This window comes from Pleurodeles waltl, chromosome 7, assembly GCF_031143425.1.
Source record: "Pleurodeles waltl isolate 20211129_DDA chromosome 7, aPleWal1.hap1.20221129, whole genome shotgun sequence".
NCBI lineage: Eukaryota > Metazoa > Chordata > Amphibia > Caudata > Salamandridae > Pleurodeles > Pleurodeles waltl.
In genome coordinates this window covers 766,430,018-766,456,626 of record NC_090446.1, presented here as the reverse complement: position 1 = coordinate 766,456,626, position 26,609 = coordinate 766,430,018, and the positions used below count along the sequence as shown (strand labels likewise).

Sequence of the window (26,609 nt, the reverse complement as noted above, 5' to 3'; positions counted from 1 at the left end):
TGTGTTAGTCTGACTTGTCGAAAGCCATTGTCAAGTTGGTCGCAAAAGCATAACCATCCAACAAGGGATACATATTCTGCGTCCACCAGTCTTCTGGCCTTGCTTCTTTTGCACCAATAATGTCATAATTATAATTTCCAGATCCAGTAAGCAACCTTGGAATAAGGTTTACAGCGAGGGACTTTGAGGAATACTTCCATCAGAAATAGTGTTACCTATGGCAAATAACTCACTTTACTGAAGCAGGGGCTTTTATAATACACTTGAAATAGCTAATTAGTGCCAAACAGATATGAAATGCTAAATAGCTTGTAAGCACCAAAACATCCCTTGGGTAGAATTTTTCCTAGCATGTCTCCAGTTGTCTGTTTTTTTTTCGATGTGTTGTTCTTTTAGTAGATTTCCGCAGCACTGTACCTTTGTGAACGACCGAAGTGTCTGTTTTTCATTTAACATTCTCGGAATGTTGTGCACTACATGTTTAATTGTATTTTCTCTCCTAGGGTTTTATATGCACTTGAAGAATATCCTCTTTTGATTTCGAAACGTGTGGTACCGTCTTCTGAGAGTCCGGATTTCGTAAGGACACATTCTGTGGGATCCTGTCGCTATGATCTGGATGAGATTGATGCCTATTGGATGGAGCTTGTTAATGTGGAGCTCAAGGAAATGGGTAGGAGTTTATAATATGATTACCAAGGAATGCAAACAGTTCTTTGACGGTTTTTAGTATGTCCTGGAAAAAGTAAAGCTGCTGTGTAAAAAGCCTTTTTCTTTCCAAGGCTTAATCTCTTATAACCTTACTTTTTAGATGTGTCTGTCATTAGGGAGGACAACAAACAGTCTTGCACTTGAAAAGTATAGGCAGAATTATGCCATTTGGCAACCTTGGCTGTATGCATCAAATTTTTCATGGACGCAGCTCTGCTAATTCCCCCCAAAAAGAACAATGACATGATGTTGTGGTGCCCTCCATTATTAAAAGATGTGATATACTCTGGCAAAGTAACAGTGCCTTAACCTTTTAAAGACATATATGGTTTTTGTCCCCGTCATTGAGGTTGAAAATTATGCAAAAAATTACTAGCCTTTTAATTTCTGGGTGATTTTAATACAATGTATTTTATGCAGTGTAAGGTTGGTGCGAACACAAAAGGCATTTGCCATTATCACGTCTGTATATGCCAAGTTATTGCAATCCTAGACTTCCCTCTGTTCTTTTAGTATATTATGGCCCTCATTCTGACCCTGGCGGATTGAATCCGCCAGGGCCGAGGGCAGCGAATGCACCGCCAACAGGCTGGCGGTGCATTCATGGGCATTCTGACCGCGGCGTTACCGCCGCGGTCAGAAACGGGAAACCAGCGGTCTCCCGCCGGTTTCCCGCTGCCCATGGGAATCCTCCATGGCGGCGCAGCAAGCTGCGCCGCCATGGGGATTCCGACCCCCTTCCCGCCAGCCTGGTTCTGGCGGTTTACACCGCCAGAACCTGGCTGGCGGGAACGGGTGTCGTGGGGCCCCTGGGGGCCCCTGCAGTGCCCATGCCAATGGCATGGGCACTGCAGGGGCCCCCTAACAGGGCCCCACATTGCTTTTCAGTGTCTGCTTAGCAGACACTGAAAAGCGCGACGGGTGCCACAGCACCCGTCGCACACCTTCCACTCCGCCGGCTCCATTCGGAGCCGGCATCCTCGTGGAAGGCGCTTTCCCGCTGGGCCGGCGGGCGATCTTTTGCAGATCGCCCGCCGGCCCAGCGGGAAAGTTGAAATGCCCCCCGCGGTCTTCTGACCGCGGGGCGGTGTTTGGGCGGTTTCCGCCCGGCGGGCGGCGTCCGCCGCCCGTCCGGGTCGGAATGAGGCCCCATGTCTGTTAAGGCTTATAGGTGAAATCTCTACTTATTTAGACATGATTTAATTTTAAATATTAGTCATCTCTACTGTTGGAAAGTGGATTAGGTACCTACACTTAGCAATAGGCCACAAACACCCCCCACTAGGTCCAGTCAAGGTCTCAACAAATTAATCCTTGCTCAACCCTTGGTAGCTTGGCCCCCAAACAGTTAAGCTTAACTTGGGAGACAGGTGTGTAAAGCATTTAATATCAACAAAACAGTCAACAAGTAAAACACAACGCACAATAAAATTCAGACACAAATTTATAAAAATAGGAAATATGTTTATCTCTAAAATGACACCAAAACAACACAAATCCAATGTAGGGAACCAGAGATATGAATTTGTAAAGATTAAAAGGAAAACTAGTGCTTAGAAGCAAATAGCTGGACTGGAAGAGAGTCCAGAGTTGAGGCCACCCACTATGTAGCATTGTGGAACTTACTTTCAAAAGTTTCTTGATTCAGGAAAGTGGTCCACAGCATCAGCCAAGGGTTCAGAGGCTCTGATTTGCCTCTTGGGGTCTGGGACAACAATTCTCACAGTGCACCTCTTCATCTTATGGAGCTTTTAACAGTTGCTCCAAACTTCTTATAACTTCTGGATCTTCTTCCAGAGGTCCTTGAAGTGCCCACAAATGTGATCCAAGGTTCAAGAAGCTCTGAGTTGCTCCTTGGGAGTTGGTACTGTGACTCCCAGAATGCACCTGGTCAGAATCCTCAAATGGCCACCGGAAGCTGATCAGCTGGGCTCTTCTCTCAGGATTTGATGCAGGGAACTCTGGTCAGCTTCTTTGTACATGTAGCTTACAGGGAAGTCCACTCCTGGAGTTGCAGAAGCAAGGCAAAGTAATTTTGTTGGTGAAGCCCAAAATGTGCTGCTTGTGCAGCTTTTCAGGATTAGGCCAGGGATCCAGCAGTGCGGTCCTTATTATCCAGTATCTTCTTCCAGCAGGGTCTAAATTGTAGGGCAGCTCTGCCATATTTATCTATGCTCCTGGGTAAGGAAGTAGGGGGGTGCTCCTGTCCCGTGGGGTGCAGGCCACCACCCTCTGGGGGACCACTTACTGTGACGTGTGGAAACAATAAATCCTAGAAAGCAACATTCTCTAAAAATCCAATGTAGAGAAAATTCATCCTTAGAGGTTAGATCTGGCTGAGTCCACCTGGTGGTGAGGCTAAGTCTCCCTTAACACACCCCCCTCTACCCACCTCATACTCTGATTGAGGCTCCCATCTGTCTGGGGGAGCAGGAAATGGGGGGAGTACCAGTTTCTGTCCTAAGTTGCTTTTCCTCCTCTGAAGGCCAGTTTAGCTATACTTCCCCCATCCTGCTCAGCCATCTGCTGCAGCAGTTCTCCTCCCACCAGATGGGTCCTTGGTCTCAGCCCTGGCTACTATACACCTCATTAAGGTAGTCTGGCTCATGCTGACAGAGGGTGACCAATCAGGAAAGGCACTACAGAGTTGAATTTGGTAACTTTCAGAAAGCGTTCTAAAACTATTTCCCTTTGCTAGTTATATTAAATTCAACATTGGCAAGTTGTTTATTATAACATTTCATTTGGTACCAGACTTGATATATTTAGCTAATCTCTATTGGAAATAAGACTTTATTATTTTATAACAAAGTCTCTGAATCTTAGGCTATGGAGCCCAATGACTACAATGTGGGAAAACAAATTTAGCTGTTTTTCCCTCATCAGGGCTTACAAAACATTTTTTATAAAGTCCCTGCTTGTATTTACACTGCACCCACCATTTGGGGCACCTAGGGCAGGGGTGACTTATATGCAAAAAAGGTAGTTTGAGACTTTGGAAGTACTTTTAATTTTAAAGTCGATTTTGGGGTGAATTTTAACTTAAAAGCAGACAGTAAGACGGGCTTGCTTGCTTTTTGACACCAGGGACCACCGCAGTGCATCCAGGGGTGACCTATCTACCCTGGGGTTCTTAAATCTACATGCCCTACCATATACGAGGGACTTTTTAGGTAGGTTGCCCGAGCCAATTATAATTATGCCTAATTGGCATATACCATTCGGAACAGAGCACTGGCCCTGGGACTGGTTAGCAGTGCCCAGGGCACAGTTAGTCATAATACATCAGTATCAGATAAAAATGGAGGCAAAAAGTGAGGGTGCTCGTGCAGTCAGTCCAGTTTTCCCACATCTACCCTGGATAAAATTCTAGTAAATGATTCTTTATGCTTGGAACAATAATTTAATCTTCAGATCTGGTGTATTCTGTCAAAGTACCAAGAAGAATTTCTCTATTACTATGAATGTTCTCTAATTCAGCATTGAGGTTTGGTTAGGTTACACATATCATTCAAAGGAGTCCTCTTTGAATTAATTAGATTTCAGAGGAACTCATGTCAAGGCTGTTTTGGGTATTTTTTCATACATTTCCAAATCCACTACTGTCATAATTTCACCATGACAGTTTTTTTACTCCATTTAGTTCCTATTTGTTTTTAGTACACACACAATTTACTGCTTAACAGCTCAAGGGGCACCGACTCTGTTCTGTCAGTCCAGGGGATGCATGGTTGTATCTAATGTGAGTGAAGTATGTTAGGTTTTACAAATGCAGTGCCTGTGTATCTGGTTCAATAGCAAGGTTTCCAGTAGTTTTTTGGTCTGTAGAAGAGTCAGTCTTCCTTGACCTATATTAACCTAAGTTGGTAGCTGCATATCACATTTGGTGTTAACCTTTGAAACTGGAGAACGTTCGAAGTTCCTTTATGAAGACTGTCTGTCCTGAGTTTGTATTCATTTCAGTGGAGGAGCTGGGGCTGTCATTCCCTGTGCTAATGTTTTGTCACAGTGGGAAGGTTCCCACAGTGTCAGAAAGTGCAAACACTGGGATTCGCGTTAAAGAAAGCGCAGGCGTGATAGAATTTTTTTTTTTTCAAAAGATGCTTCTACTTCACTTTTTTTTTTTTTTTACCTCAGCACTAGTGTTTCTTTCCAATATGAAGGTTACATCATTACCCATGCATCACTAACTGTCTCATCTCACTTTTTCCTGTGAATGCTTCTATCTGCAGATTCCTTGTCTGTTAAATTATCCCAGGCATTGGACCGGATCACCTAGGTGTCACCTAAGTCATAAAGCACCCACCCCGGTGAAACATTTTCCTTTTTTCTGCATCTAGGACACAGATCGAGATCTTGCTTGCTGAATATTTCACTCTATAGTGCTCTAAATTCAGTACAATGCTAGGATGTTTTGCCCAAAGTGCTCATGCTTTAACCCCTGCAGGGACCAATGTCCATTACTGACAATCACATTGTCTGCCTGCGATTCCTGTGGTCAGACCACGACTCTACATCATATGAATCATGCCTCAGTATGCATCCCAAGACAATTAAGCAGAGGGAGGCAAAACTTTTTGTGGCGTGGGCCAGTGACAACAAAAGACAGAGGCATCACTCCTGGGACTGCTCAAGGTCACCATCTTCATACTCCTCGAGCAGACAAAAGTATCATAAGAATCACAAGAAATAAAGAGCTTCTTCTAGAGGTAAGTGACCCAGACATCCTCCAAATCCCACAGGTTACTAATCCTCAGCACCAGGGTTAGTACCTATTGTGCCCTCTGAATTGAGTCCACTGGGGAATCCACCCATGATAAGCAGATTGGCACCCTTGCGAGTCCTATGACATTGTAGATTCGTCTGTGCTATGTTTGGAGAGGCAAGATATTGTAGATTTCAGTGATTATTACACACACAGTGCTGGGAGGCCGGCCTGCATCAAAATGTACATACCACAGCTAGTTACTGGATCCTACGTTGGGCCTGGAGGGGGGGGTGACTGGAAGCGCTCCTAACATGAATTGAGCCTATGGATCAGTGTCTGAAGTGGCAGCCTATGGATCAGTGTCTGAAGAGGCAATTAGGGCCTGATTTTAATGGAGCAAACTTGGAGGGGTGCCTTTTTCACAAATACAAGTGGAGGCCCCCAGCAGAGATATGGGTCTGAGACAATTTTCCAGACTTGGTGAAACTGAGCTCTCTGGCTATAATTGTTCTGGTACCAAATATCCTGCCAGCGCACATGATGCCTGCTTGTTTGCAGGCACTGCCGAGCCCCCCTTTTAGCAGGCTTCCACCCCACCTAGATTTGAAAAGTTGTGGAATGCCATGAGAGGATGCTTGGAAAATTCTTGAAAACTCTACTATTACAATCTTGCACCACACTCTTTGAACTCTGAGATCATGGCGGCCATTAGAAGCAGGCCAGAGACTTCAGCCAGCTTCTAATGAGAGATACTTACTAATAATAACTCTGCAACAGATAGACGTTCTGTAGTGGTGGGACCTGTGGAAGAACAACAACCAGCCTTACAAAAGGTGATGGGAGGAATGCTTGCAATGTGTCTAACCACTGGCAATTGCTCAGGGTAGTTTTCAATCCATCGTTTTTTTGCCCACCATGCCACTTCAGTTTGGACCTAGCCATATGCAGATCAGCCTTGACCCTGCTCCAGTAAGAACAGTCCAGGCCGAATTTCCACGGCAGAATATGTTTTGCTTTGAACCAAACAATTATGTTACTCTTCGGTGAAGAAAGCTGGAATACTTCTGACAACACAAGTAACAGCCAAAGTAAACTTAGACATGGTCCATAAGATAATGACAGACTCCAGCAAGGTAAATAAGGATGACAGTACAATTGTGGAGTTCTTCTGAGCGTTTTGCCAACATCTATATCAAAGGAAATAAGTAAACCCAAGGAGGTGGAACACGATCTTCAGGACCATCTCTGTTGGTCCTTTCACCAGGACTGTCAAGATGCCTTGATGGAACACATTACAATCTCCAAATTAAAAATCAGAAAACCCCCAGGCCTGAACAGATGCACAACACATTTTATAAGCTTTACTATGCCAAGCTCACACTGATCCTTTTGCAGCTTTTTAATGGCATTGGTGAAGCAGGATTACTTGCCAATTCAATGTATGGTTATCCACAATATCCAACCCAATGTACTTCATATAGGCCCATTTCTTTTTAAAACATCAACGTGAAACCCCTCATCGGCATCGTTGTGGCAAAGTTGGGAACCTTTTTTCTCAGACACTGTTGATGTGGACCAATCCAGATGTTTCCCTGGAAGGCATTGTCAAACAAGTATTAAAAAATTGCTTCATATCGAGGAGAACGCCAAGTGGAGAAAAAGGAATGTTGTTCTTCTGTTGGATGCAGGAAAGGCATTCAGTATAGTTGGTTGGATGTACTTGTTAAGAATTTTGAAGAAGTTGGGTGTGGGACTTCATTTCCTTACTAGTGTTCGTGGTGAATTACCAGCGGCCCAAAGCTAGAATATGAGGGAATGGCACTGTATTGCAGCTGATTACTATGGAGAGGGAAACAAGACAGTGCTGCCCTCTTTCACTGTTCATTTTTGCACTGATGCTTCAACCGTTTGCAAACACTGTAAGAGCTAGGAAAGACACAAAAGGAAGTATCTATTCATAAGGATATATTTAAAATCACCATGTTTGTGAGCAATGTTAGGCTTTCCATAACAAACCCTCTGACCTTGGTGGTCTTAGTGCACATCTGTTCCATTGTGTATCCAAAGTTAAAATAAATATCACTTAATCCAAGACTCTGGTGCCAAATCCACTCACTCAACAGGAAGAACAACTCGGCCACCTAGTGCGAAGAACCTGGACCTCTGATTATCTAAAATGCCAAGAGGTCTTGATCGGTAGCACCCTCAAGCAGGTGGTGAACCTGAATTAATCTAAACTTATTAAAGTGTTGTGAGACTCTCGCCAAAGTAACAACACTGCTGAGTTTTGGGCAGCAGCACCACCAAATTTGGGGAACTGAGGCCGATCCAAAGAGTGTGGCAGCTGTCTGCCTAACCCTTTCGGCTAGCTAGCAGCACCTCACAGATACCGAAGGTAAAAGTGATTTGTGGTGGCCCATCGCAACAACACTCTTAGACTCCTTGGGGAAGTTGTGGTGGAAACAGATTTTGCCCTGTTCCTGCTGTTACATAAGTCTCATACATGTAATGACAAGAAGTAGCATATCTTGGTTCAATAGGATTTCTTGAAGCAAATGTATTTTACACAAAAAGGCATGAAGTGAGATTATAAGGATGAACCAGACATTATTACAACGGTGACCAAGAAAGTGAAACATAGAAACAGCCCCACCATATTTGTCACAACAGTATTATCAATATTCCCTCTAACACACTACTAAGATTTCTACATGAAGCAAGTAGCAGTGAAAGCCTTAGAGGGTCATTCAGACCCTGGCGGTCGGTGTTAAAGCGGCGGCCAACCCGCCAACAGGCAGGCGGTAATAAAAATGGGATTCTGACCCTGGCGGGAACCGCCAACACAGGCCGCCACTTTAACACTCCGACCGCCACGGCGGGACAAACAAACAGCGCGGCGGTCACCGCCAACAGACAGGCGGCAGACAATGTACCGCCCACACTATCACGACCCACCAATCCGCCACCTTTTCCGGGGCGGGCGCCCCGCCGATAAAAACACGGCGGAAACAGACTACGAACGGGAAAACGCTCACCTATACACACTCCACAAGGAATCTGGACAGCATGGAACCCGAATTAAACATCCTACCAGCCATTGTCTTCCTGCTCCTCTACCAGGAGCACGAACGCCGGCGCAGAAGACAACGGTGAGTACTGCACCTACGACACAGGGGAGGGGGGAAGAGAAAAGGTTATGGGCACACACACACGCAACACACCCACCCCCACCCTCACCCCCCAATCCCTACACACCAATGCAGAGCAACAAGTCAGAGTGACACCCCCCAAACCCACCGGAATAATGCAAAGACAAAATAAAATGTTCATTAAAATTGAAGTATATTAAAGCATATTTGAACCTAAGTGAAATATGAAATTTATCAAATAAATATATTACAACATGAACAATATATACATAGTCCAAAAGTCCGGCACATATTGGCTACATTCCATTGTTCGTGGGCCAATGTGCATAAACACATGGGCAAAGCCCACACACGAGACCCGATTCCATTGGAGAGAACACTGCTGGGGCATCAGATAATAAAAACACAGGCACCTCAGGGGGAAGGGAAGGGGGGGGCACCTCAGCCACATGAGTCCACAACGCCAGATCCACGAGGGGCCTCCATGCCCACTGTACCATCCTGGGGAGTGCAAAGCCACAGTCTCTCAAGTCTCTACAGTGGGTGGATTGCCCATTGTACCATCCTGGGGAGTGCAAAGCCACAGTTTTCCAAGTCTCTACAGTGGGTGGATTGCCCACTGTACCATCCGGGGGAGTGCAAAGCCACAGTCCCATCAGGTGGATTACAGACTCTGCTGGTTATGGAGGAGGCATGTTGGCCAGAGTGCTTCGTGAAGCCCTGCCCGACACAGATCCGGCCCTGCCAATGGGCCAGCGGTGCGCGAGATGAAGGGCCCAGCGGAGCGGTGCAGAGACGGCAGTGCCCAGCGGAGCGGTGCTTGAGATGAAGGGCCCAGCGGAGCGGTGTTTGAGATGAAGGGCCCAGCGGAGCGGTGCAGAGACGGCAGTGCCCAGCGGAGCGGTGCTTGAGATGAAGGGCCAAGCGGAGCGGTGCTTGAGATGAAGGGCCCAGCGGAGCGGTGCTTGACATGAAGGGCCCAGCGGAGCGGTGCTTGACATGAAGGGCCCAGCGGAGCGGTGCTTGACATGAAGGGCCCAGCGGAGCGGTGCTTGAGATGAAGGGCCCAGCGGAGCGGTGCTTGAGATGAAGGGCCCAGCGGAGCGGTGCTTGAGATGAAGGGCCCAGCGGAGCGGTGCTTGAGATGAAGGGCCCAGCGGAGCGGTGCTTGAGATGAAGGGCCCAGCGGAGCGGTGCTTGAGATGAAGGGCCCAGCGGAGCGGTGCTTGAGATGAAGGGCCCAGCGGAGCGGTGCTTGAGATGAAGGGCCCAGCACGCGGTGCTTGAGATGAAGGGCCCAGCGGAGCGGTGCTTGAGATGAAGGGCCCAGCGGAGCGGTGCTTGAGATGAAGGGCCCAGCGGAGCGGTGCTTGAGATGAAGGGCCCAGCGGAGCGGTGCTTGACATGAAGGGCCCAGCGGAGCGGTGCAGAGACGGCGGTGCCCAGCGGAGCGGTGCTTGAGATGAAGGGCCCAGCGAAGCGGTGCTTGAGATGAAGGGCCCAGCGGAGCGGTGCTTGAGATGAAGGGCCCAGCGGAGCGGTGCTTGAGATGAAGGGCCCAGCGGAGCGGTGCTTGAGATGAAGGGCCCAGCGGAGCGGTGCTTGAGATGAAGGGCCCAGCGGAGCGGTGCTTGAGATGAAGGGCCCAGCGGAGCGGTGCTTGAGATGAAGGGCCCAGCGGAGCGGTGCTTGAGATGAAGGGCCCAGCGGAGCGGTGCTTGAGATGAAGGGCCCAGCGGAGCGGTGCTTGAGATGAAGGGCCCAGCGGAGCGGTGCTTGAGATGAAGGGCCAAGCGGAGCGGTGCTTGAGATGAAGGGCCAAGCGGAGCGGTGCAGAGACGGCGGTGCCCAGCGGAGCGGTGCTTGAGATGAAGGGCCCAGCAGAGCGGTGCTTGAGATGAAGGGCCCAGCAGAGCGGTGCTTGAGATGAAGGGCCAAGCGGAGCGGTGCAGAGACGGCGGTGCCCAGTTCAGCGGTGCTTCTCACCGCGGGGCCCTGTTCAGCGGTGCCTCTCACGGCGGGGCCCTGTTCAGCGGTGTTTGTCACGGCGGGGCCCAGTTCAGCGGTGCCTCTCACCGCGGGGCCCTGTTCAGCGGTGCTTGTCACGGTGGGGCCCTGTTCAGCGGTGCTCCTCACGGCGGGGCCCTGTTCAGCGGTGCTCCTCACGGCGGGGCCCTGTTCAGCGGTGCTCCTCACGGCGGGGCCCTGTTCAGCGGTGCTCCTCACGGCGGGGCCCTGTTCAGCGGTGCTCCTCACGGCGGGGCCCTGTTCAGCGGTGCCTCTCACGGCGGGGCCCTGTTCAGCGGTGCCTCTCACGGCGGGGCCCTGTTCAGCGGTGCCTCTCACGGCGGGGCCCTGTTCAGCGGTGCTTGTCTCGGCGGGGCCCTGTTCAGCAGTGCCTCTTACGGCGGGGCCCTGTTCAGCGGTGCTTGTCTCGGCGGGGCCCTGTTCAGCGGTGCTCCTCACGGCTGGGCCCTGTTCAGCGGTGCTCGTCTCGGCGGGGCCCAGTTCAGCGGTGCTTGTCTCGGCGGGGCCCAGTTCAGCGGTGCCTCTCACCGCGGGGCCCTGTTCAGCAGTGCCTCTCACCGCGGGGCCCTGTTCAGCGGTGCTTGTCACGGCGGGGCCCAGTTCAGCGGTTCCTCTCACGGCGGGGGCCCTGTTCAGCGGTACCTCTCACGGCGGGGGCCCTGTTCAGCGGTGCTTGTCTCAGCGGGGCCCTGTTCAGCGGTGCCTCTCACGGCGGGGGCCCTGTTCAGCGGTGCTTGTCTCAGCGGGGCCCTGTTCAGCGGTGCTTGTCTCAGCGGGGCCCTGTTCAGCGGTGCCTCTCACGGCGGGGCCCTGTTCAGCGGTGCTCCTCGCGGCGGGGCCCTGTTCAGCGGTGCTCGTCTCGGCGGGGCCCTGTTCAGCGGTGCTCGTCTCGGCGGGGCCCTGTTCAGCGGTGCTCGTCTCGCCGGGGCCCTGTTCAGCGGTGCTCGTCTCGGCGGGGCCCTGTTCAGCAGTGCCTCTCACGGCGGGGCCCTGTTCAGCGGTGCCGGTCTCGGCGGGGCCCTGTTCAGCGGTGCTCCTCACGGCGGGGCTCTGTTCAGCGGTGCTCCTCACGCCGGGGCCCTGTTCAGCGGTGCTTGTCTTGTGTTCCTAGGGAACCAGATCTGGCCAATAATCCCCGCTCAGTCGCCATCCGACCTTTCGCTTGCGGGGCCCTCCTGTGCTGGAGTCCTGGGCCCGTGGGTGTCCTCCGTCACACCCCAAATGGGGCTGGTGGGACCCTCCTGGGCAGCTCGCCTGCTGCCGGACTTGTCCGCCCTGCTGCCCTTGCCTTCCTAGGCAGAAACTCTGGGGCCTTTGCCTCCCTTTGTGGATGGGCCAGGTGATGGTGCAAGGGTGGTGTCCTTGGGGGCAGCCGTCTCAGGCCTGTTGTGCCGGCCCTTCCCTTTTTTGTTTTTTTACCCAGGGGGTGGGCTGGCTGTCCCCTTGCTGCTGGCCGATGTCCCTGCCCTAGGAGCTGGTGGACTCCAATAGCCCTGAACGATGGTCCTAGTAGGTGCAGGGCTTGTGGTGGCTGAGGTGCTGATTGGAGTCTTATGAGATGGAGGGGGTGGGTCAGTTGTTGGAAAGAGGTCAAGGTTGGAAAGGAAAATCAATTTAAGAAGACAGGGGCGGGTAGTTGTAGTGGGTATGGGAGTGGAGGAAGAGGATGTGGTTGTAGGAGAGTGAAGTCTGGTGTCTTTGGGTGCAGGTGCTTGTGCTGGAGGCTGTCGTGAGGTGGATGGCTGTTGGGTGGGTGGCTGCCTGCGTTTGTGTGGTTTTGAAGAGGGGGTGACAGACACACTGGGAGAGGACACAGGGGACGTGTAAATGGCAGTGGGGGTGGTGACTGCACGTGTGCGGACTGTTCTGGTGGGTGTGGTGGTGATGGACATACTGGCTGATGGTGGTGTGCATGCAGGTGTGAGTGGAGATGTCACAGGGAGGGAGGAGGGAGACGAGGAGGAGGGGGACACAGAGGAGGCAGTGGCTGTTGGCATGTCTGCATGTGGATGTTGCTTGGGTGAATGCTTGTGTGATCTGTGGTGCTTATGTCTGGATGAGCTGCCCTTGGGTGTTGAGGTGTGTGCATGCTGGTCTGTAGGTGTGTCTGGGATAGGCAGAGGAACAGGGGAGTGGGACTGGGTTGAGGAAGATGGAGGGGGGAGGCTAGACACAGGGACAATTGCTGCCGTCAGTGCTGAGGCCAGAGCGTTGAACGATCGCTGATGGGCAGCCTGACCCGAATGAATGCCCTCCAGGTATGCATTGCTCCGATGCACCTCCCTTTCTACCCCCTGGATGGCATTCAAAAGGGTAGACTGCCCAACAATGAGCGTCTGGAGGAGGTCAATGATCTCCGCACTGAGGGCAGCAGGGGTAACTGGGGCAGGACCTGAGGTGCCAGGGGCGAAGGAGATGCCCGGCTTCCTGGCCGAGAGGGCACGGGGCGAAAGCTGAGGGGCTGCTGGGAGGGCGGAGCTGGTGCGCTGGGTGGCGGCTGTACCTGTTGTTGCGGTGGGCACGGATGTTGCCGCCACCACAAGGGAGCTCCCTTCCGAGGACGTGTCGGTGTCGCTGACGTCTCCACGGGTCCCCGTTGTGGAGCTCCACTCGCCCTCCGTCTCACTGGTGTACTCTGAGTCGGTTGCATGGCCCTCCGGGGCCATGTGAGATGCAGCTCCCTCGTGCGCCGATGCCACTTCTCCTCCGCCTGATGATGCTAATGCACACATGAACAGGAAAACCAAAAAAAAGGGGGGGGGGAGAAGAAAGATAGACATGTTGAGTGCATGCATTGGCGGCACCGTTGGCGGAGAGGACAGACACAGAAGCCCCCTGCACTAAGCCGCGCACTCGGGGTACACTTCTCAATTATTGTGACTTGGCCTACAAGTCTATGGACGACAAATGCACACATAGGTGAACCCGGACCATGGATAGCTGTACTTAGCACCCTACAGAGGTGGCGGGCGGGGGCACAGGGCCATGCCAAATGGAGGGGCCTAGCCTACAGAAACCGCCCTGGCCTAGAGATAGCCACAGCCCTCCTCCCCCACCCAGACACCTCCACTGTGCGCTAATATAGCAGAATGTGCTGATACTCACCCCCTTGTGTCTGCTGTGATGTCCTCGCGCGCCCATCCAAATCGGGGTAGGCCACCGCCAGGATCCGGGACATCAGGGGGGTCAATTGCCGTGTGGCACCCCTCCTAGATTGGGAGGCCATCCCCAGCAGAGCCTCGGCAGTCTTTCTGCTCCCACGGCGGATGTCCTCCCACCTCTTGCGGCAGTGGGTGCCCCGTCTGTTGTGGACCCCCAGGGCCCGGACGTCCTTGGCGATGGCACGCCAAATGTCGATCTTCTGATGGGCGCTCACCTATATGACATGTACAGGGTGGAAAAAGAAATATCATCACTTTTCTGCTTGGTCGATGTGAGTGGCCCCCCCTCCCCAACCTTGCCATGTGGCACATGCTCTCATCTGTCGTGCGTTGCACTCCTCATTCGCTCCCCTCCCCACCATCTTACATCCACCCCACTCAACACAGGCATAGCCCATACTACGTGCTCCCTGTGTACTCACCTGTTGGTCTGGAGGACCGTAGAGTAGCGCATACTGGGGGAGGACCCCATCAACAAGTTTCTCCAATTCCTCAGAAGTGAAGGCAGGGGCCCTTTCCCCAGTCGCAGCAGCCATTGTATCTTCCAGACCGAGGTCACAGTAGCACTTGCAGTATAGGTGCTCTCCTGTGGATGATCAGGTCTCGAGTGATTAAGCAGTTAGAAAATGGCGGTCACGCCCGCCGCGGTGCGTACCGCGGCGGTGCGTACCGCGACTGCCGGCGCACATCGTTATTGGCTCCTGAGACCCATAGGGTTCAATGTTAACCAATGCTGCTTTGCGCCGCGGTCTTAGACCGCCTACCGCCACGGTGTGCCACGCCAGCACATTGACCTCACATCCCATTGTCACACTTCACAGGTCAGGCAGCCGCCATTTCAAGGGCCCACATGGCTTAATTTCTACTGCGTCACACAGGTCTAGGCCTTGCATTGCCACTCATACAAGCCATTCAATGCATAGCGAATCGTGTACTGTGCAAGCTGTGGTTATGTACCTGTGGGTTGCTTGACTCTGTGCTCCATGTTGTCCTTCCTAGGCACCGTCCGCTGGGACTTGCGAGGAGATGGAGGAATCCTCCCGTGTACAGACCGCTGGTGGACCTGTTGACAATGGAAGACAGACATGTCATACTGACATACAGACTTGACCGAGCCACTATACAGGAACTGTGTGCCCAGCTGGAGCCAGACCTGATGTCCCCCATTCGTCAACCCACAGGGATACCCCCTCTGGTGCAGGTTCTGTCAGTACTCCATTTTTTGGCAAGTGGATCATTCCAAACAACAGTGGCCATATCATCTGGGATGTCTCAGCCTATGTTTTCTAAGGTTTTGTCCAGAGTGTTGTCTGCCCTGATGAAATACATGCAGAGCTACATTGTTTTCCCTGAGGTGGGCGATTTGACTACAGTGAAGGGTGATTTCTATGCCCTTGAACATATCCCCAACATCATTGGTGCCATTGATGGGACCCATGTGGCTTTGGTTCCCCCCAGTGGAAGTGAGCAGGTGTACAGGAACAGAAAAAGTTATCATTCGATGAATGTCCAGGTGGTCTGTTTGGCTGACCAGTACATCTCCCATGTAAGTGCCAAGTTCCCTGGGTCAGTGCATGATGCGTACATCATGCGAAATAGCAGCATCCCTTATGTGATGGAACAGCTACAGAGACACCGTGTGTGGCTAATAGGTGACTCTAGTTACCCCAACCTGTTGTGGCTACTTACCCCAGTGAGGAATCCCAGGACAAGGGCAGAGGAACGCTACAATGAGGCCCATGGGCGAACTAGGAGGATTATAGAAAGAACCTTCGGCCTCCTGAAGGCCAGGTTTAGGTGCCTGCATATGACAGGTGGATCCCTAATGTACTCACCAAAGAAGGTGTGCCATATCATCGTGGCCTGCTGTATGCTTCACAACCTGGCTTTGCGACGCCAGGTGCCTTTCCTGCAGGAGGATGGTCCAGATGGTGGTGTTGTAACAGCTGTGGAGCCTGTGGAGAGTGAAGAGGAGGAAGACGACGGGGACGACACAGACAACAGGGACACAGTGATACAACAGTATTTTCAGTGGCACACAGGTACGAATCAACCACGCCATTTTACATTTACTTAAAGTCTCCTGCCTCTCTACTGTCTGAGTTCCCCCCCAGTTCCTGTTAACTGAGTTGTGACTTTCCCTTCCGTTTTCAGAGCTGTGGGCCCCACTGCGTGACCTCTGCTTTGTTTGCCCATGGACTACAGCTGTGTGACAGTGGTATGTTGTCATCACAATGTAACTGAACATTTTTGCACCGTTATGTCTAATACATTTGTTCAAAATACAAGCAGACTCCAGATTTTTTAAGTGCAATAAGTGATTTAATTAAAGTGCTACATTTAGGAACATGATTGTAAAACGGTGATGGGTGATGGTGGAGTAATGTCCATGGCAGAGTCCAGTTCTCAGTCTCACAGGTGCATTGTCCATATGCCTGTGGAAGGATGGAGCAGGGGCAGTTCAAGGTTGGACAGGGTGATAATGTGGGACAGTGGGATGACATCAGGGGGTATCCTTTGCTGGCGGGGGTCTTGGCATCCTACTCTGTCTTCTTGTGAGATCTCAGGTTTCGCTTGCGGGGTGGTTCTTCTTCTGCAGGAGGTGGGGTTCTGGTGGCCTGTCGTTGTGTGGGGGCCTCCTGTCCACTAGCGCCAGCGGAGGTGGTAGGCTGTTCCTGGTCGAGGCTAGTGACAGGGGCCCTTTGTGGTGCCACATGGTCCCGCAATGTGGTGACTATCTGGTTAAGGGCCATGACGATGGTCCCCATTGCGGAACTAATGTTCCTCAGTTCCTTTCTGAACCCCATGAACTGTTCCTCCTGCAGTACCTGGATCTCCTGGAACCTGGCCAGTACTGTAGCCATCGTCTCCTGGGAGTGGTGGTATGCTCCCATGATGGAGGAGAGGGCCTCTTGGAGAGTCGGTTCCCTGGGCCTGTCCCCCCCCTGTCGCACAGCAGCCCTCCCAGTTCCCCTGTTTACCTGGGCCTCTGTACCCTGGACGGTGTGCCCACTACCACTGCCCCCAAGGTCCCTGTTGTTGGGGTGGTGGGTCAACCTGGGTGCCCTGTAGTGGTGGACACACCGCTGATTGACGTGTCCTGGAGACAGAGGCATGGGCCCGCTGGGTGGGAGCTGTGTTGGTGTTCCCAGAGGGGGTTAGGTCAGGTGTAGCCTGTGGCTGTCTGTGGGGAACCGACTGTCCCGAGGTCCCCGATCGGCCGGGCTGATCATCTGGGTCCAGGGAGACAGAGCTGCTGTCGTCACTGGGGGCCTCTTCTGGGGGTGGGATGGACATCTCTGGACCCTCCGTGGCGGTGTGGTGGCATTCGGGTCCTGCAGGGGTATAAGAGTATGGTTATTGCTTCTGTGTGTGGCATTTCGTGTAATGGGTGGGTGGCCGTGTACCCCAGTGCTGGCATTCCCTTGTGGGGGCTTTTGTGACGGTGGCTTGTGGGGGTGATGGGTGTGTGCAGTGGGCATGCTTTGGTGATGGGTGTCCATGCTTTGGGGACGCATGCAGGGCTAGGTATTGGGATGGGTGGGATGTGATGGTGAGGCATTTGCAAGGAGTTGGTGTGATGGGGGTGGGGGTATGATTTGGCATGCAGATAGATGGGGTGGGGGGAATGAAGTAGTGGAGATTTGCCTTACCAGAGTCCATTCCTCCGCCTACTCCTGTGAGGCCCTCAGGATGCAGGATGTGCAAGACTTCCTCCTCCCATGCTGTGAATTCTGGGGGAGTAGGTGGGGGTCCGCCACCAGTCCGCTGTACCGCGATGTTGTGCCTTGATACCATGGAACGCACCTTCCCCCGTAGGTCGTTCCACCGCTTCCTGATGTCGTCCCGATTGCGTGGATGCTGTCCCACAGCGTTGACCCTGTCCACTATTCTGCTCCATAGCTCCATCTTCCTGGCAATGGTGGTGTGCTGCACCTGTGCCCCGAAGAGCTGGGGCTCTACACGAACTATTTCCTCCACCATGACCCTGAGTTCTGCGTCAGAGAACCTGGGGTGTCTTTGGGGTGCCATGGGGTGGTGTGGATGAGGTGAGGGGTGGTGTATGTGTTGTAGAGTGTGGCGAGTGTGGTGGTGTATGGTGTTTTGTGCGTGGAAATTGTGTGGGTGATGTTGTGATTTGCCTCTCTGTGTGATGGTCTACTCTATGCTGTGCTGTCTCTCTCTGTCCTTCTGTCGCAATTGTGGTCGTAAGGGTTTGTGGGTGATGTGGGTGTGTGTTTTATATGTAATTGGGTGTGTGGGAGTGGTGTGTGTATGTGTCTCAGGTGTGTATAATTTGATTTGTCCAATGTGGTAGTGTTTTGTAAAGGAGTCTGCATTTTGAGCGCGGCGGTGTGTACCGCCAATGGAATACCGCGGTTGAAAGACCGCTGCGGGGATTTGTGGGTCGGAATGGTGTTGGCGTGACGGTGGAGGTTTGGTCATCGCCAATTTCCCGCTGACCTTTGGTGTGGCGGACTTTTGTTGGTGTCGGGTTTTTGGCGGTTTGCCAGTTGCGGGTCAGAATGACCGTGGCGGTTTACCGCGACCGCGGCGGTGTTATGGCGGTCTTCTGACCGGCGGTAAGCGCCTTTTACCGCCGAGGTCGGAATGACCCCCTTAATCTGCCTATCTAGTCCCGGGAGTGTAACACAAGCCCCATACCTGTGGTGTAGGTAAAGAAGAGGTTGGTTATTCTGCTCGAAATCCTCCTCGGAGAGAGGAAGAAGCAACAAGTTTCTGCTGAAACTGCATAGGCACGGGCAGCGTAAGATGGCGATCCGACCGGAAAGTCTCCTATAAAGGATACTAAGTCAGCCTGATGTTTTATTATAAACATTGTGTTATTCTAGGAACTGTCCTGACGTGACAACATGTCCCTTTCTGTATGAAGAAGGCATTTTATTCTGAGCTGGTAATACTGGGGAAACCTGACACATGTAGCCTTGATGCGAGCACAGAACGAAATGTCGTGCAAAGCAGTGAATAATAAAGTTCTGGAGAGAAGGACAATAGATAAGAATAATAAAACATTGCCACTAAAATGATGCCTCAATAAAATAATAAAAGGAATAAAATGCCCATTGACTCAGTGATGGGTCATAGGCCTCCAACCTAAGCTAAAGTAGGCAAAATAAGTGTTAGTATGTGCTTAACGACTAACCTTGCAACAAAAGAAATGAGGAAGGACTTTCAATTGTTGACAGAAAGCATCTCTTTTGGCTGGGAAAGATCACTGTGATTACGATGCAGATCTTACTGCAAATTCTCACTCACTTTCTGACGATTGCTTTCCGAGTCTCTAGATAATGCAGTAACCTTCTCCGTTTTCAAGTGTAGTTTTTATTTCCGTTAATGGTGGCTCCGTATACCCAGTTCATTCATTCATATGCAACAAACAGTAGTAGCCTCTGATCATAAAAACTTTCATTAACAGCCAACATGTGTTTCGTCACACAGTGACTTTTTCCAGGCTGTAAAATATAATGTGAACATATGTTTACATATTGTAAGAAAGTTTGAAACACTCAGACAAGACAGGGGTGAAACAATGTGAGCGGTGGGATGTTACACCATGTAAAGGTGAAAATACATATCACATGTTGAAATCACCAAAGAGAATAGAGTGAAGTCCGCCAGATTAACTCTAAGAACCGCATTCGTAACCTCCAAAAAGCATGTAATATAAGGGCGTAAAGGTGAGTCGAAAGATGTAAAGTGTAGAGACAAGCCCTATACCAATGCTGAATTAGACAGCAGTATTCTCCAGAATCACAAAGAGTCAAATCTCTCAACCTACCCAGAACGTCAGCAGGATGTATTTGTGTCAGAGAAAATCAGTAGTATAGGAAAGCTGCAACGCAACAAAAAACGTCAGCTTAAGTGGGCATCCAATAAGTCAACACATGGAATTTGAGATTGAAGAACAGAGGATTGCTAAAATAAGTACCTGTGTCCAGTATATGGAACGAAAAAATGAGGTAAATGCTCCAAAAGGATTTTTTCCTCTGGGGAGTCTTCAGACAAGGTAAGACATCACAAGTTTGTAATAAGAAGGACAGCGAAGTGGAAGATTGCGTGCCCATGATAAGTCCTGTGTCCAGAGATGGGAATAAAATAAATAATAAGGGGGTTTAGGAGAAGGGAACATGCATGGAGAGTCTAGTAATAAGCTAAGCTGAAAAAAACGACGTAAAAAAGTCGGGCTTGAAAAATGGCTCGAGGATGGTTTAAATGATAGAGACCTGACTTCCACACTCTAAGTTCATCATCGTCACTCCCTATCCCAACAAGACACCTGGACGACGATGATAGGAGAGGAAACTTGGAGTCAATGTTACATAAGGAGTGGGGCAAACTTTGACAGAGCACGTGTTCGCAACATGTAATGTAATATAAGGTAATGTAACATGAATTTGTAGAGCGTGAACTTGTCACCCATGAGGATATCCAGGCGGTGAGTATGTGCGGACTGTTTAGTTGAAGAACCAGGTTTTCAGTTTCTTGCAGGACTCCATAAGAGACTTGGCTGTTCTAATGTCCTAGGGGAGGTCGTTTCAAGAATTGGCTGATAAGTAAGGGAACGCCCTGCCTGTTGTCTTGCTTCTATAGATACGGGGGGTATAAAGTCCTAGCCTAGTGGTATAGAAAACAGGAGAGGGCGGGCAATATCGGTGTCTGTTCAGTGGTTTTCCGATGGGCACATTGCTCTACTTTTACTGAATGCTTCATCTCAGTGGCCCAGTTCCCATCAAACCAGTTGTCTTCTTTGACTCAGTCTCCTTCCGTCTCTTGTTCTCGCCTTGGTCTCCTTCCTTGTACACAGGTAAGTGGCGGAGCCCCGGACAAAGAAAGTGAGCACCTGCTGACAAGCGTGTGCAGTCAGTAGAGCCACCTAGTGTTGTATTGCCAGTTTCCTGTTGAGGTATGCCAGATTTCACAGGGAAGACATGGAAGCTTACAAAATTGAGAGGAGTGAAAAATTATTTTGAATGCGAACATCTGCTACACACTCTGGTGCTGATACAGCCTCCTGTTTTGGCTTTGCATCTCGAGGTTCAAGCAGGAGGTCCAGCTTGAACCTGCTCCATTTCCCACTTGACAATGAACACCTTTTTGGGCCCTAGTGAATCAAATGTTAAATAAAGAGGAGCGAGGAGATTGTGAATTCTATTGGTGGCCTGTAGTCTACCAGTCCGAAGGTAACCTTTTGTAGGCAGCAACTCGGGGACAGGGATAGGGCAAAACACCCCAAACTAGGCGCAAACCTACCAGTGCCAAAAGCAGGCCTTCCATAAATCCCAGGCAGGCAGGGGATACACAAGGACCCATTATATGGATTATACTGACAAGGGCAGGGTGAGAGGTAGCTGTGACAAGAGCCTATGCTTCCAAGCACTAATTCACTAACCCAAGCCCTGACCACATAGTACCGGTTGGTGGGAGACTAAAGGATATCCACACTTGCTGGGAGGAATTCACTCAGCAGGGCTAATGCTAAGGGTTTTATCCCCTTTCCAACTGCATACACCACCCTGCCCCCGCATCCTCTGTGAATACTGCCTCACTCTCATGAGGAAATGTCCAAGTGCTTCTCCACAAGGACGCAATAAAGCTCGGGCCCCCACACTAACAAGGCAAAGGTATCTACTTGATGTACTTCCTCATCCAAAAGCACAGCCCATCTTAGACCTGGGACCAAATTAGTCTACTTTCACATGACAATCCAGCAGGATGTAGTTGCACTGCTTTGCCAAGTGAACTTCATGATGCCATTAGACCTGAAGGGCATGTACCTCCATTCGCCCAGTCCATCACTAGCAGCGTCGGTTTGTGGTAAATGTACAACACTACCAATCTAAAGTTCTACCCTAAGGACAGATCTCCAGGAACTTTTATCAAGTGTCTGGCAAGAGTGGCTGTCCACCTTCTCAGAGGGGGTATCCACATGTTTACATACCTTGACAGTGGGCTAATTAAGAGCAGCAGTCAACAACAACACACTCAAACTGTATTTTCCTTCTCCAGAGCCTATGGTTCAGTAAAAAGCCAAAGAGGTTCCACCTCTTCCTCCATCAGTTCCAGTTCTTTCTAAGCTCAGTGTTAAACGCTGTTGAAGGGAAAGCGTATCCCAACCAGCACAAGTTGATGGCATTCCATCAATCTTCTGCCTCTTTGTCAGATCATTAACTGTAAGAAGTGAAGCTCTTTGTTATGATGACCTTCTGCATAGCAGTTGTGCCGAAGTCTTCTGCCTTTTTCCGGATCATTGTCTGTTACCAGTAAGACGTATAATGAAGCTCTTGGTTATGATGGCATCCTGCAGAGCTCCCACTGCAGCAGTACCTCACAAGGCAGTGTTCACAAGCGTAGGTCAGTGGGAATATCTAGTGTTGATACAGGCCATCACTTGGTGTTTTTCCTTGGCGAAACAGCAAAAACCTGTTGAGCTCCCTTCTTGAACCCCATCCGGTAGGTGACCATTACCATTTACACACCACTCACTAGGGGGTAGAGGGGTTGGTTCGCACATCTCGGCAGCATGACTGTGCATACTAACTAGACTACTCCTCACCAGACTCAACACATCAACAAACTAGGGCTCTTACCCATTAGCCTCGCCATCAAATCCTTCTTTATACTTGTTTATGGTAAGGCGTTTCTCAACAACATGACAGTCATGTAATATATAAAGAACAGGGTACCCACTCCAACAGCAGTCTGTTCTAGCACAGGAAATCTGTCTTTGGCAGAACGCTTACCATGGATAAACAACGATCTTGCAAACCTGTTAAGCCGGACGCATCAAGAAGTCCATGAGTGGGAACTCCACTTTCAAGTCCTGCACAGGTGCTTCCAATGGTGATTAGCCCCAGTCATTGATATCTTCGCCACCCCAGAAATGCCTACGTTTCGTCTCCAGGGATATTTGATAATGGCTTCCTCCTCTCTCACTCATCATGTATTTGGTGAGGAAAATGAAGCCAGTGTCCGTGACCTTTATCCTAATGAGCACAACCTGGGCTAGACAGCCCTGTAACTCAATGCTCCTTGAGATGTGTATCAGTCCCTTCAAGAAGCAATCATTCGGGCTGGACCTGCTCACACTACAAAATGGCCAAATCAGGTACCCAGATCCAAAGCAGCTCAACCTAGTCATTTGAATATACGGTCTTGGGTTTTGACTACCTAAATCTCCCAGTGAAGTATATGACCAAGGTGCACGAGGCACATAAGCCCACTAAACATGCATGTTATGTAGCAAAGTGTAAACAGTGTTCACTTCCCCAAAAAAACTAGACCCCTTCATCGTCAAGGATAAGAACATCATCTGTTACCCTTTCACCTTCAAGAAGGCAAGTCTCTCCTATACCTCTGTCTGCCTCAACTCAGCAGCTGTAGTGGCATACAGGCAGGATTCCTGTGGTTAAGGCATTCATCAAAAGGCTTAAAAAGATAATACGCTTGAGAAGACCTTGAGTCTTAGTGTGGAACCTTAACGTAGTTCTCATAAGGCTTATGGGTCTGCCTTTTCAGCCGCACCACTCTTGATCCCACAGTTCTTTTCCTGGGAAGTGGGCTTTCTAATAGCCATAACTTTGCTGATGCGCATAAGCGAGTTAGAAGCGCTCACCATTCAGTAACTCTTCATTCAGATGCACAAGGCGAAAGTTCTTGCCCAAAGCAGTCTCACCGTTCTGTGCTAATGGGGCAATTGAGCCTTCCCATTGTCTTTCCACAAACTGACACTGTAGCGGAATTGGCTTTACACACCATGGACGTCATGTTGACAGGACTAACTCCTTCTGTAAAATTAACCAGCTCTTTGTAGCTTTTGCTTAACCCTACAAAGGTCACCCCCATTTCCAAGGCAGGCTTTGCTGGGAGTATGGTCAAATGCTTCAAGCATGTTACTCCAAGGCTGAATATGTACTTTCTGCACCTCTGAGGGCACAATCTACATGTAAGAAACGGACCACCATCTCTGTTATACGTAACATCCCACTAGCAGACATCTACAAGGCAGCAACCTGGTGAACATAACACACCTCTACAAATCATTACTATGTTAAATATGCTAGCCTGTCAAAAGGACATGATGGGCCAGAGGGAATAAGACCATTATTCAAATAGTATCTGCCTGCCAGCCACCGCTTAAGAGAGTACAGCTATACAGTTGATGCAGCGCATGTGTCTCTATAGCCACAAATGCCTAGGAAAGGCAAATGGTATATATCTTGTAAGCATCTGTTCGTAGCATGTAGTGCTGAAGATTCTCAAGTGCCTATCTTCCCACCAGGAAGCTGGCAATGATTGCATCTTTTGTATTTCTCTCACACTATACTTTTTTGATACAGTGCCAAAGCACATCGAAGTAGGCTTTATCTACACTCCACTTTCAAATCTCCCCCCCTGAGCGGAAAACAATTTAGGGTGGAGTCGGTGACTAAGGAAGGAGTTACAGCACATTCTGTGACTTGAAACATCATCAAAGAAAACCAAGCTGTAATTTCAGAGTGCAACACTAGATCACAGGAATATGCAGATGCTCACAGAATAACACTTTCCTCATCCTTTGTATTTGTAGTAGACATATACATGCATATGTATACATATGTGTGTATGTATAGATATGTATATATTTGTGTGTGTGTATATATATTTATATGTATATACTCACATACCTACATTTATTTTCACTTAAAAATTAAGGATTAAAGTGACAGTATAGTGCAGTGTTGAAAAGAGGACTAATGTTTAAAAACATTTTAAAAACACTGGAATTCACTAGTTATAATTTTGTGAAATAGCTATAACTTGTACCCTGTCATGAACTGTTTATGACCTCACATATTCCATTACTCATGACTAGACATTCCCACCTCTCCATCACATTGCTCTCTGGAACCATATCCTGCTGTGGATCAATGTCCACCCCATTATTGCCATCTTCTTAGGTGGATCTATGTGTTTCAGGGGAATTCCAGGCCCTGAGGATTGGATCAGGAAACTTTTCAGTAGTACCTCTGTGCACTGTTTTTTGACGATGAGCAGCTCTGCTCGAGAAATGACACACCGAGCCTAAATAGGTGCCATTACCACACAGTGATGTCATGCTGACTTCAGTTCCTTTTGAGAATGCTCGGGACCACAGATGCAGAACCACAAAAGCAAATTGGCCAGTGTGCAGATTCCTAAACTTGGGATCTTATTAGTGTTTAATATTCAATCACTTTAACCTTTTTTGTGTGGCAAGATATACATTCACAAATCTGTCTATCTGTCTATCTATTTGTCTATTTATCTATCTATCTATCTATCTATCTATCTATCTATCTATCTATCTATCTATCTATTTATCTATTTATCTATCACCACACTGTGTGTAGTTATAGCGAGTGCTTTCATTGGAAGAGCATTTGTTTTGCTAATAACATTGACTCCCTTTGATGAATTTTGATGAACTTTCCCAAACATTTTAATCTAACTCATCTTTCTGTAAAGTTCAGGGTCATCTGTCAAGTAGGGGCCAAGAATAAGAGGGCCCCCAAAATGCTTTCCAATGTTATTTCCCATAGGGAATTTTGGGAAGCAATACAAAAAAAATGTCGAAATGAAATTGGTGTGGGTCAATGTCTAACCCCTGCCTATAGCTTGTACTAGTACCTTTCTGCATAAAATGTAGGCCATGGTGTATGTTGTTTCTACAACTTAGCACACCGGTATGTGACTCACTTCAAGTGAGACAAAACAATATGCCCTGTCTTCAGATTGTTGGACAGTTCAGTTCCCAAAACTCCAATGTCACATATGGCAACCTGGGATCCCAGTCCACCTTAAAATCCTCTTCTTTCCCTGCAATTTCCATTGTCAATTATTTGATGTCTAAGAGGTGATGTATTCTTTGTTGCCAATCCTGCTTTGGTGAAGCTTCTTCCTGCTTTTATCTGGCAGGTATCTCCTGTTGAATTGCAAGTAGAGCCTGCACTACCTTCCTCCCTCTCCCAGACTGCAGCTGATGTACCTACTCCAGTGGGATGTCCAGTTAAAGCCATAGAGGTTCCCTTAGTAGGATGGTACTGTAAATATTTGCTGTAAACCCCCTATCTTGGGAGGTAGAACTCCTAAGTCCCAAGAAGAATACTTAGCAAAGGAGAACCTACCAGTGTCCCATTCCTTGCTACTTCCTATGTTCATTCAAAAAAAGAATGCTAGCAGTCAGATTACCCTGTCAGAGTAACTCATCTCTAGGGGGAGAGTTAAAGCGCCGTGCCCTCGTTCCTAGAAACAGTACACACACTGTTGAAGGTATCTTACAATATACCTACATTTATTGTACTTAATTCTTGTGTTATCTGAATTATTGTAATTAATATGGTAATCCCAGCACTCATAATATCAAATAAAATGAACAGTAGGAAAACTCTGTATTTCATTGTATATCCCTACATTCCCTATTCAGGTAGTCTTTTTCCTACCTGTTATTATGTTTTTTCAACCTCATGATTGTTACATCGACTGGAAGGTTATGAAAACTTCCTAATTATTTCTATGCCAAGTTGTTAGCCCTGTCAGTCTTTTTTATGTTTGAAAAACCTTTATTTGTCATTTGAAGAAACATGACATTAACAATAAGAAAAGCAGTCAGCAGCAAACAAGCAGTGCAAGATACATATGCATCTGTGCTAAGTACATTGCACAGTCAAACCAAATACTGGAGCAGAGTACACAATACAGTAAGCATTAAGGAGCAGGAAACCAATACAGGGACATACAGCACAGCCCCACCCAGACCAGATTCCAAGGACACACAACCCTCACTCACCAAAGAAGCCCCCTCCTCACAGCCTA

The 26,609-nt window shown here is 49.3% G+C and overlaps 1 protein-coding gene across 4 annotated transcripts in view; it reads left to right on the top strand.

Moving 5' to 3' along the window:
• Positions 1-26,609, top strand: part of JADE2 (jade family PHD finger 2) — a 426,950-nt gene that overhangs the window by 125,534 nt on the left and 274,807 nt on the right. For all 4 annotated transcript variants that reach the window (XM_069199256.1, XM_069199259.1, XM_069199257.1 and 1 more), the window contains exon 5: positions 504-673. In XM_069199256.1, the coding sequence (XP_069055357.1) occupies positions 504-673 (170 nt within the window). The remainder of the gene's footprint in view (positions 1-503; positions 674-26,609) is intronic.